General features: G+C 47.5%; 1 protein-coding gene across 1 annotated transcript in view; it reads right to left on the bottom strand.

Moving 5' to 3' along the window:
• FRRS1L (ferric chelate reductase 1 like) overlaps positions 1-11,224 on the bottom strand; it is a 29,501-nt gene extending 18,277 nt beyond the window's left edge. Inside the window, exon 1 of the mRNA XM_055302451.1 lies at positions 10,972-11,224. Within this exon, the coding sequence (XP_055158426.1) occupies positions 10,972-11,209 (238 nt within the window). The 5' untranslated portion in view covers positions 11,210-11,224. The remainder of the gene's footprint in view (positions 1-10,971) is intronic.
• Positions 11,225-12,242: the final 1,018 nt, after the last annotated feature.

Below are 12,242 nucleotides of genomic sequence, written 5' to 3'. Positions count from 1 at the left end.
GCTCAGGCAGTTGAGTATCCAACTCTTGGTTTCAACTCAGGTCATGATCTCAGGGTCTTGAGATGAAGCCCTGCCTCGGGCTCCATGCTCACCTGGAAGTCTGCTTGAGATTGTCTTTCTCCCTCTGCCCCTCTTGCTCACACACTCTCTCTCAAATAAATACATAATTTAAAAAAATTCTATAGGTAATTGAAAAAGACGATCTCTTATAATGTAGCTTCTCAATTTCCCCATCTTTTCCTGTTATCCTTACCATTTCCCAGCACCTAAAATAACGCACTGGCATACAGCAGAATTCCATCACAATAAACACCAGTTATTATTAATATTGGATTACTATTACTATTAAGTTTTATAAACTGGATTGAGAACTAGTAACCATAGGATAAGATCATCTCTAAAAGAATGGGTTTCTAAATTCTAAATTAAGAGCAAGCTTTGGAACAAAACTCACTTATAAATGTACCAAGCTACCTTATTAGCATTGGCAAGTGGCTTCTCGGGGCTTTTCTAGCACTAATTTCCTATTCTCTCATCTGCTTCTAAAACTTGGAATGAGAACTTGTTTTGCCAGATGCATTGGGGTATATTTTTCTCTTGTTTTGTAAGGTGTTGTATAATAAAGAATTTGACTGGTTTGTGTCCCTGGTCCCTGGAGAGAGGGTGAGAGAGGCTCCAAATCCTTGGAATTTCCCAGCAGACTGTCTTCGTGATTCCTGAGCCCCTTGGGATCACACCTGAGCTTATGCTAAGACGGAAGATGACTCAGGATTGGGGGCTGGTCACCAGAAAAACCAACCACGTGACTAGAGGTTTGGGGCTGTCAGCTACTTGGGAGGGGAGGGAGGCTGGGGATTGCATTTAATTATGTAGCCAGTGATTAAATCAATAATCCCTATGTAATGAGACCCCAATCGAAACTCTGGACATAAGCTCAGCACTGCTTCCTGGCTGGTGAACAAACTAATACCAGGGAGGGCGACAAGGCCTGATTCATGAGAAGAGGGCAGAAACTCTGCATTTGGGAGACCCCCCAGGACTTTACTCTAGTGTGTCTTCACCAGCTCTTCCTGAATTGTATCCTTTTTAGCAAGTACAGTGCTTTCCTGAACTCTGTGAAACATTCTAGTGAATCACAGAATCCGAGGGGGGTTGTGGGTAGCCCCAAGATCTGCAGCCAGTTGATCTTAAGTGAGAGCAGTCTTGTGATGGACCACCCCTTTTAGCTTGGGGGCGGGTCTGTGTTAGCTCTGGGTTATTAGCACCAGAAATTAATTGCACTATACTAGTTGGTGTTGGCAGAAAAATATTAAGCGCAGCAATATAACACTTTTCCCCTGAATTTAGATGATTTGGCATAAATTTAGTTTGGACCATGTGCCAGTATTTAAGCTCTTGTCTCTGAGAACCCAGCCTTCTATAGCCAACTCTCTGATGGGCTGAATTCTCTGCAAACCACATTTCTCCTTTGCCAGCTGGCTAGGCTCTGCCAAAAGGAAGCACTGGAGGGAGGCTAGGAGGCAGGAGGCAGGAAGACCATCCCTTCCGATTGGATTGCTGTCCACTATACAAGTCCGGGCGCTTCTGCTTCATCCTTGCAGTGGCCAGTTGGTTCCGGCTTCTGGCTTTTTATCTAGACTCCCATAACCAGCCTTGTCATGCCCTCAAAGGAACCAACAGCCACTGGGTGGGGAGCCCCATTCTCAGAGGATGGGTTGGAGTTTTGGGGGGGGGGTCTCTTGTCTGAGTTTCTAGATTCTTACAGCCTCAAGTCCTTCTCTGTGCCCAGACCCCTCTCACCACCCCAGGCCCGGGGGTGGCAGCTGTTTCTCGCAGTTACTGTCTCTGTGCTCCTTTTTGCTTCTCCCGTGCCCCGACACCTACTTAGATAGCTCCTGGGCTGGTCATCCTGTTTAAAAAAAAAAAAAAAGCCTAGAAATGATTTATTTTTCTGATTGGATCTTGTTGGAGAGAGACTAAATTGATTAATCCTTGAATAACTACACAATGGATTTGCAGACTGTACCTTATTAGCTGTTATCTCGATAACAAGCTAGAGAATAGTGTCATCCAATAGATATTTTACATGGCACTGCACAATTTTATCGGAAAATTATCTTGATGGCAGAACTTTAATCTTTAAATATGTAGGTGCACCAAATTAAATCGATGACATTTCTTGGTTTATGGGACACTCATAGGAGTCTATACAAAGCCCATGTTCTATTTCACCCTAATCCTCGCCTAAACCCACTTTCCTTCTGGTCTAGAGTATTTCGTGCACATCCTTCTGCAAAGGCTGCAGGTTTTAACAAAATGAACACTCTGACACATATATCTTAGAAAAGCAATATTTTACCATGATAAACGGAAAGCACACATTAGTAATAACGGGTACCAGACAACATGGGGTTGGGAGGTAAACTTCTCATCTCTGCTAGCTCCTTCTAGGGCATGGGAACTCCACCTGGCCAGGGTCAGGTCCTGCCCTGTTGCAAAAATCCTTTCGTATTCCCAACAACACCGTCCTGAAAGTCCTGCGTGATTACCTTATAAAATAATCAACAAAGTGCCTTCACCAGAACCTGGATCTAAAGTTGAGGTTCCAGGCCCAATTTTTCACTATGCCAACAGCGCCAGCCCTGCCACGCTGTCCACAGCTGCACTCTACTGGCCATCCCAAGGCCTGCCCAAGGTCTGGAAGCACCAGAGCAAAGCAGTATCAAGAGCCCAGCCTCGTTTACCATCCACCATCCATATGTTTATTTTTTTTAATTTTTTCATATGTTTATTTTCATACATGGGTGCTCTTGAAAAGTAGATGGTTTTGTATGCTTTTAAGCTGCAGAAAAGCGACACTGTGCAGTAAATCTCATTCTACTATTTTTATTTTCCTTTGGAAATCTATCCCTATATGTAAACGTGAGACCTCTTATTACTGCTGATTGAATAGCATTCTGTGATGTGCATAAAAACACAGGTTTTGAAATAACCTCCCCATTGCCTTAATGTTTAAAATGCCTTCAATGTTTGTTTTGTCCAATAATGAGATGAACTGCCTTACATATGTTTCTCGTAGACATATGCAAGAGGTTTTTGATTTGTTTCAGTAAACCCCAGAGAGCAATAGCTAGTTCCCATCTTTAATTCCACAAAGCTCAGTAAGATTAGGATTCAGACTACCAGCACCAGTTTATAATCCCATTCATAGTACATGAGGCTCCTATTTCCCCACATTCTTGCCTGTACTGGATACCATCCAACCTTCTCAGTATTTTTATTTCTATTTCCCCAAGTACTAGCACGGATAAACATCTCTTCGTATTTTGCATGAGCCGCTTGGGTTTCCTTTTCTATGACGTGTATACACATAATCTTTGCGCTTCTTTTTTATTTATTTTATTTTTTATTTTATTTTATTTTTTTTGCGCTTCTCTTTTAAACTTCATTTTCAGTCTTTCTTATGGGAGTTTATGTGTATTCCAGATATCAACTCACTGGTGGTTTCCGATGCTGCATTTTCTCCCCCTTCTAGTCTGCCACCAATCTTACTTTTTTCAATGATATTCTTCCCTGGACCCAAATCTTTAAATGTGATGGAGTTGAGGAAATGATTTTTCTTCTTTTGGTTTGTGCTGTTAGAGTCTTGCCTAAGAGATGAATCTCCATTCTAAGGACACAAAGATCTTTCCCTACACATTTATTTATTAACTTTGTAGTACTCTTTTCAATTTAGACCTGACGCATTTAGAATTTATTGTTTTCTGATGTGAAGAAAACAGTTTTATTTTTCTCCTTACATGGACTCAATTTTTCTCAACATCAATTACTAAATAACACGATTTATGATGACACCTCAATAACTTACTGGTTCTCATAGGAATATAGGTCTATTTCTGGATTTTCTTCTTTGTTCTTTTTTTTTTTTTTTGACTGTTCCTGAACCAGGATCGCACTATGTGAAATACTAAGCTTTGTAACAAATCCCAGCAATTCACAAAACTTGATTCTTCCATGCAAAGGATAGATCCTCATTTGTCAAGTTCTCTCCCCAAATACTCTTGGGCTCTTATATGGGACTGCATTAAATGAACAGATGAGTGGGGAGAGAGCTGACCTCTTTATAATACGAAGTTACTCCTTCCAAGATCATAGACTATTTCTTCCCCTTTGTGTTTTTTATATCACTTAATAGTTACATTTTTTTCTCCACACAGGACCAGGGCACTCTTTGTTAGACAAAATCTGGACATTATATGGATTTCGGTTGCTATTTTATTTATTTATTTATTTTTAAAGATGTTATTTATTTATTCATGAGAGACAGAGAGAGAGAGATGGAGAGGCAGAGACACAGGCAGAGGGAGAAGCAGGCTCCATGCAGGGAGCCTGATGTGGGACTCGACCCCGGGTCTCCAGGATCACACCCTGGGCTGAAGGCAGGCGCTGAACTGCTGAGCCACCCGGGCGCCCTCAGTTGCTATTTTAAATAGTATCTTGTTTTGACATTTTCTAGCTTATTGTTGCTAAAGAAGAAGAGAGCTTTTGGTTTACACATGCTAATCTTGTTTATGGTGACCTTATTGCGATCTCTTGATTATGTATCTGTTTGTTAATTCTTTCCAATTTTCCATGTAAATACTCATATCAGGAGAGAAAAAAAAACCCATATATTCACACAAAAACTTGTACACAGATGTTCATGGCAGCATTATTTATAATAGCCCCAAGTGGGGAATAACCCAAATATCCATCAATTGGTGAATATTTGTGGTTTCCTCTCTTGTCTAATTCACAGACACGATCTGTTCCTCTTCTGCAGTTCCTTGGGCCTGTCCTGCCATACTCTGCTGGGTGGTTAATGGCTTCTGGTTCGCTATTTATTGCTTCTAATTGACTGCTTGGCTCACAGCCCTCAGGTATTAATTTAGTACTTGATTCCTTGAAATTTTAACCAGCAGATGTTTGTTCAAATCTGAAGACTACTGCACCAGCCTCTTTCTCTTTCTGAACTGCCTGAATCGTTGCTTCTGCTTATTAGAGTCAAAGAATGAAATAAAAATGGCAAGGGGCTTCAGAAAGTATAAAATACGTAATGCTCCCCACACAGGTAAATGGCCATTCAGCTTGCTTGCTTGCTTGCTTTTTTAAAGATTTTATTTATTCATGAGAGACACACACATAGAGGGGCAGAGACATAGGCAGAGAGAGAGAGACAGGCTCCATGCAGGGAGTCCCATGTGGGACTCGATCCCTGGACCCCGGGATCACTCCCTGGGCTGAAGGCAGGTGCTCAACCACTGAGCCACCTGGATGTCCCACCATTTGGGTTTCACCACAGCACTCCAGCAGGTGGGAACCCATGCTTCCCCACGCTAATCGCCCAACCTCATCGATCCCGAACCCCTTTGCTCAAGTTTGCACACAAAAATACCTCATTCAGCCCGCCCCACTGTATTTCCTATTGCAGATCAACAGGGACCCTCTGCTCCAAAGAGGTTGCCACCCTGTGCCACCTTATCCATAAAGTCAATCAACAAATCTATGTAGTTTCCTGCTAACTTTCTAGCTATGTGGCTTTAGCTAAGATATTTAAATTTTCCGTGGGTCAGATTTTTGAACTCTCAGTCGGGCTAAAGGGCATCGACATCAGAGTTCGCTGTCAGAATGAAAGTTAACATGGATAAAGGAGCCCCTGGGTGGTTCAGGGTTGAGCGCCTGCCTTTAGCTCAGGGCGTGATCCCAGGGTCCTGGGATCGAGTCCTGCACTGGGCTCCCTGCATGAAGCCTGCCTCTCCCTCTATCTGTGTCTCTGCCTCTCTCTGGGTCTCTCATGAATAAATAAATAAAATCTTTTTTAAAAAGTTAATATGAAAAAAAAAAGTTAATATGTATAAGGAACTTAGAACCATACCTGATGCACAGTAAGTATATATTAAAAGTGAGCCCCATTTAGTGTTATCATCAGACTACAATCCTGGAGAATATATAGATCATTCAGATAGAGGTTATTAACCTTTAAAGAACCTCCAGGTTGGCAGGGTGACGAGTTAGGTATCCCTATACATTACATGGTACGTGTAGGAAGAACACAGGTAGATGAAGGAGTCCGCGCCCTTTCCCCAAGCTCTGTTCTTCTCTCTACTGTCTTACTAGCTCTTTCCCAAGTAGGAAAAATTGTGGTCAAAACCTGATGCTCAGAAGTGGGCCACATTTCATAAGTGGCCAGATCACTGTGCCTTAGAGATAAGCAATCATGAATATGTTTCCTCTTTTCCTGCCAAGGCAGGGTATGGCGAGTCAGTTACCACCCTCCATACGGCAGGCTGGTAAGGCTTCAGGGTTTGCAGGGATCTTCACGGCAGGGAAAAGAGAGCAGGAGGCTTTACCTGGGATGTAACACTAAGCCAAAAACACCTAATTCAGTTTTTTCAAAGAACCTTCAGAATAGAATATTTGCCCATAATCACAAAGTAGTCTGTTTTACATTCTGTTGTTCTGGATATATAGATTCCGTGTTAAGAGCCTCAAGAGGAAGAGGTATGAATGGTAGGATTCAAGCACTAGCACCCTATCCAAACTCTTGATCATAGAGAGCCAACAGGGTCAAGAGCGGGGCTAGATTATACAGTGTGAGAGAACATCCTTGCTTAGTGGCAGGGGATGGGAAAAGGAGGAAATCCAGGAAGGCTCCCTGAAAGAGGTGGCAGTGGAGTTAGGAATATAAGGATGAGAGGTATAGGTTAAGACAGTGGGAACCGCTAAGAATTCTGAAATATAGCATAGTTAATGGGGGCCTGGGTGGGTCAGTCAGTTAAGTGTCTGACTCCTGATTTTGGCTCAAGTCATTATCTCAGGGTCATGAGATGGAGCCCCTGTGACGGGCTCCTTACTGCAGGTGGAACCTGCTTAAGATTCTCTCTCTCTCCCTCTGCCCACCCCACCCCCACCTCTTCACACTGTCTCCAAATAACAACTTACCAAAAAACCCCACTTAGCATCGTTAAACCAAAATATAAAATAAGTTTTTAAAAATGAACATATTTAGGGGGCAATTAAATATACCAAATTAACCAGTTTTCAGCCTCTGGCTTTGGGTAGTCTTGGGTGGTCAGGACACTGGGGAAATGGTTTCTAGACAGGGTGAGGAGTGGTCAGTGGGCTCTCCTAAAGTTTCAGTGAATTCTCCATCCCCATTATTCTAATTTTGCCCCCCCCCCTTTTTAAATTTACATTCTACAGGATGCCTGGGTGGCCCAGCAGTTGAGCATCTGCCTTTGGCTCAGGGCCTGATCCTGGAGTCCAGGGATCTAGCCCCACATCAGGCTCCCTGCATGGAGCCTGCTTCTCCTTCTGCCTGCATCTCTGCCTCTTTCTGTGTCTCTCATGAACAAATAAAATATTAAAAAAATAAATAAATGAATAAATAAATTTACATAGTACCAGGCCATCTTTTCATTGAAAACTCAGTTAGTTGTCTACTTTGAACCTGAGAAGAGGGTACCCTGCATAGAGGAAACAAGTAGCCCAATCACTAGAAAAAGACAGTCTCATTTGTACCAATAGAGTATTTTAAATGCACTATTTCTACCTCTTTACTTGCCACTTCCTTCAAAATCAATCAGGGTCCTTCCTTTCTCCACTGAATTTATCCCAGGAAAATTCACCTCTCATCTCCTGAATCCATCAATTATTTTGCAGCCTCACACTATTGGGCCTCACCGTGGCTAGGGACACTGCTAGTGTTCCCATAGCTTTCTGGGTTACAACATCCACCTGGGACATTTCCCGGTTCTGCTTCTCCCTCTCTGGCTGTAACCCTTTTAAGGCATTATTATTATTAAGGCACTGATTATTTCTAAGGATCTTGAGAAAGTCTCTTTTCAGGATCCACAGCGCTACAACCCAGGCTCAAAGGAATCTAGCGGAGGGGCTGCCCCTGAGAGGCTCAGCCCACAAACATCCCCAACTAGCACCCACCAGCTGGCTGTAGGATCTGCATTTGAAGATAGGTGAAAGTGCTAGAGAGGCGAAAGGACAGTGAAACCCCAGGGGGAGCGAAGGGGAGGAGTAAGAGAGGGCTATAAAAGGAAGTTGAGCCAAAGAGAAAGTTCCAGATAAAGGAGTTGAAGCTTCATCCAGTGTGCAGGTTGGAACCATTGTGGATTTCTGGGGGTTAGAACTGAGCTTCAGGCTGAATGTGCAGAATGGGTGAGAAGGGCAAGCAGGCAAACCAGGGATTTGTACACACCCTGCATGCCCTGCTGCCTGGGAGGAGGGGGGGAGCATCTCACTTAAATGTCCTGTCTTCTAGCTCATCAAAGTCTTTCATACTTCCTAGCTCAACTCTATAAAGCCTTCCTTACGTCTGCAGCCACCTGGGGTCTGTGTTCATAAAACCGTCTGGACTCTACAACTAACTTCATTCTCTCCGTACGTACAACTGGACACAGAGCATCTGACCTTCTTTCCTCCCTTTGTTAGGTCCGTCCGCCCGATGAGGACATGAGCTCTCAGGCACCACGTGTGAGTCACCTGGCAGTGTGCTGGGCTGAGCACGAACAGAATAAACAGGTATTCGATCCTTTGGGAACCAGATGGGCTTTGAAACGTTTATTCTTTTCCAGAGTGATGGATGCTGCTTCTGCTTGCCATCCTCACCCCCTCACCCCTCCCCTGTCTCTCCACCTCCCTGGCCACATGGCCCCCCAGCTGGAAGCCTACATTTCTCAGCCTCTCTTGCAGCTAGGTCATGGAATTATATCCTTGCCAAAGGAATGTGAACAGCAGTGATCTGTGCAACAAGCCTCAAAGGTAATTGCTTGTTCTGAGTTTCCTCTTTCTCCTTTCCTCAATATTTTTTAAAAAGATTTTATTTATTTATTCATGAGACACACACACACACAGGGAGAGAGAGAGAGAGAGAGAGAGAGAGAGAGAGAGAGAGAGAGAGAGAGAGGGGCAGAGGGAGAAGCAGGCTCCCTACAGGGAGCCGGATGCGGGACTCGATCCCCGGTCTCCAGGACCACACCCTGAGCCAAAGGCAGATGCCCAACCGCTGAGCCACCCAGATATCCCACATTTCCTCAAGTTTGAACAAGGCCACATAGGCAACCCATCTTCTACCACACAGACAAGGACAAAGCTTTACTGGATGGTGGAACAAGATGGAAGGCACCTGGGTTGCCTGATGACCTTGTAGAACAGGGCTGTCCCAACTGCCCAGACCAGTCAGACTCATGGGAGGAAAAAAAAAAAAACAAAAAAACAAAAAAACTATCTTATTTAAGCCACTAAATATGGGGTCTCTGTTTCAGCGCTTGAACCTCCACTCAACTACTGTATTCCTCAAATCCATCCTTTCCACTTCAATACAATGATTTCAATTTTTTACTTGGGCATACTACCTCTCAGCTAAAAGGCTCTGTTTCCCAGCCTCCTTTACACTTACATGTGACCACGTAAGTTGTGGCAAATGAAGCGTAATTGCTATATGGGACTTCTGAGTAATCCCCTTATAAAGGAGGTTAGTGACCTTTCCACTTTCTCTTTCCCGCTGGCTGGACAGTGAATGAGGTGGCCGGAGATCAAGCAGCCGTTCTGGGCCATGAAGTTACACGCTAGGAATTATAAAGAAGCAGAAGATCAGGATCCAGGGTGTCCAATGAGCATAGAGCCTCTAATACCAGCCCAGACTGCCTCCTCCTAGATTTCTTTAAATGACAAAGAAACTTCTATCTTAATTAAGCTATTAATGTGTGCCTGTTGTATACAGCTAACCCAAATCCTTCATAACAGATATACCCAGCATCATATCAGTTGCGGGTACATTTCAAACCCAATTTTATTCTTGCCCAGTCCTTTCAGCAGAAGAATAGGAAAACTGCTACCTTCCAAATTGCAGAAGAGGCCAGTTTCTATTCCTTCTACACAGAATCAGCTGGCTTTTGTGCTCACTAAAGCAACTCCACAGGGAGGTCTGTGGCTGATAAACCCCTCCTCTCTGGGCCCAGCAGCACCCAACAATGGTGGCTCACAGTCGGGAACCCTAACGTGTGTGGTCACACAAAAGAACTGGGATGAGAGTGGGGACAGAAATACGCCCCAGCTCTGCCCCAGCTCTGCTGGCAGGGCAGCCAGCAGCAACAGAACGCTGAAAGGTTGGGGCACTCGTCCCTGCAAATGTAGGTCAATACAGACAAGGAGGAGAGAAAAAAAATCAGTTTAAATTGTGATTTCTGGGGACGCCTGGGTGGCTCAGCGGTTGAGCGGCTGCCTTTGGCTCAGGGCGTGATCCCGGGGTCCTGGGATCGAGTCCCGCATGGGGCTCCCCACAGGGAGCCTACTTCCCCCTCTGCCTGTGTCTCTGCCTCTGTGTGTCTCTCTAAATAAATAAATAAATAAATAAATAAATAAATAAATAAATAAATAAATAGGGCAGCCCCTGTGGTTTAGCACCGCCTTCGGCCCAGGGCGTGATCCTGGAGGCTCTGGGATCGAGTCCCGCGTCCGGCTCCCTGCATGGAGCCTGCTTCTCCCTCTGCCTGTGTCTCTGCCTCTCTGTCTCTGTCTCTAATAAATAAATAAAATCTTTAAAAAAATAAATAGATTAATTAATTACTTTTTTAAAAACTGTGATTTCTGCTTCGCACCCTGCTCTCACACACCCCAGGCCAGGGGGCGGCCTCCTCCCCCGCCACCCGTTACCCCGACAGGGAGAGTGGGGGCCGGGGGAGCCTAGGCTCAGCGCCCCCTGCCCGCAGCCTCCAGGGCTGGGCTGACCACCTCCCCGTCCCGGCCTCAGTCTCCCTGCCTGTGAAACGGGCGGCGGGCGGAAGGCGCCGGCAGCCAGGCAGGCCGCGGGGTCCGAGCAGCGCGCTCCGCACCCGGCCCGGGCCGCCTCCCCGCCCCCGCGCCCTCCCCTCCCCTCCCCTCCCCTCCCTCCCCCCGCCCCTGCCCCCGCGGCCTCACCCTCCTCCGACAGGTAGCGCAGGTCGTAGAACTCCCCCGCGAAGGTGCCGTAGGAGGAGTCGTGGCGCGGCGCCGCCTCGTCGGCGCCCGAGTCCCCCCGCCCGCGGCCCCGGGGTCCCCGGCCCCCCGGGCCCGCGCCGTCGTCCGCGGGGCTGGCGGCGCAGGTGCCGGGCCCCGCCAGCAGCAGCCAGAGCAGCGGCCCCCAGGCCCCCGGGCGCCGCCGCGGCGGTCGCGCCATCCCGCGCTCCGAGCCCGCAGCCAGGCCGCTCGGGCCGCAGCGGGGGCGCCGCGGGGCCGGGCCGGGCACTGTGCTCCGCCTCCGCCTCCGCCGCCGCCGCCGCCCGCGCGCGCCCGCCCGCCCCCCGCGCCCCGCGTCCCCGCCGCCCGCGCCCGCGCCCGCCCCGCCCGCGCCCGCTCTGCGCAGCCTCCAGCCCGCGCGCCGCCTCCCTTCGCTCCGCGCATCCTCTGCTCCCGCTCGGGCTCCCTCCCTCCGCGGCTCCCGCGCCCCCGGCGCCGGCCCTGCTGCGCCCCTGCGTCCGTGCGGTCCGCGCCCCGCGGCCTGGGCATCCCCAGGAAGCCCGCCGGCAGCCCCGGAGATCCCAGGCCTCACTGCAGACCCGTGAGTCAGGACGTCCCCGGGAGGCCTCGACGCGCACCCGAGTTCTGGAGGGTGGACCTCGGGCACACCTTGCCGGAACTGCTGCCTCCCCCACCCCCATCATCCTGCTCCAGCACTTTTTGTTGTACACAAAGCACTTACTACACCCGTTGTTTCTTGGGAGCATCACACAAGGTGAGAGAGCAGGATCCCCACTCTCTAGGTAGGTAAACTGAGACGCCGCTCTTGGGCTGGATTCACAGCTTCCTCTCCACTTTTGAAATGTGCACTCAGCAAAGACTGCCCCCGGCTCCCTTGAATGACCTAACCCCTTCCAAACTAAGCAACTGGTTTACCCTGTTTCCCCGGCAGCAGGCAGACCTGCACAGACCTTGGCAGGACCTCACCATGCCTGATGACCGCCCCCGCCCCCAAGTCTCCACTCTCTCAAACCCGTTCCTGTGGCTTGCAATTCCCTTTCACTTGTTTACTCGACTTATCCACACCACCCACTTAAAGATGCCAGGTCCTGGAGTCCTTCTGACGGTTTTGAAGTGATAACTGCTAAGCTGTTTTCCGTTAGAAAACATGGACCAATTCCTTTCATGCTGGTAGTGCAGAGCCAGCATTTCAGCCTGCTTTTTTTTTTTTTCCATTTCTTTATATTTCATTG

Source organism: Nyctereutes procyonoides, unplaced genomic scaffold, assembly GCF_905146905.1.
Source record: "Nyctereutes procyonoides isolate TBG_1078 unplaced genomic scaffold, NYPRO_anot_genome, whole genome shotgun sequence".
Classification (NCBI taxonomy): Eukaryota; Metazoa; Chordata; class Mammalia; order Carnivora; family Canidae; genus Nyctereutes; species Nyctereutes procyonoides.
The sequence above is the reverse complement of the archived record's forward strand: the minus strand, read 5'-3'. Positions and strand labels throughout refer to the sequence as shown.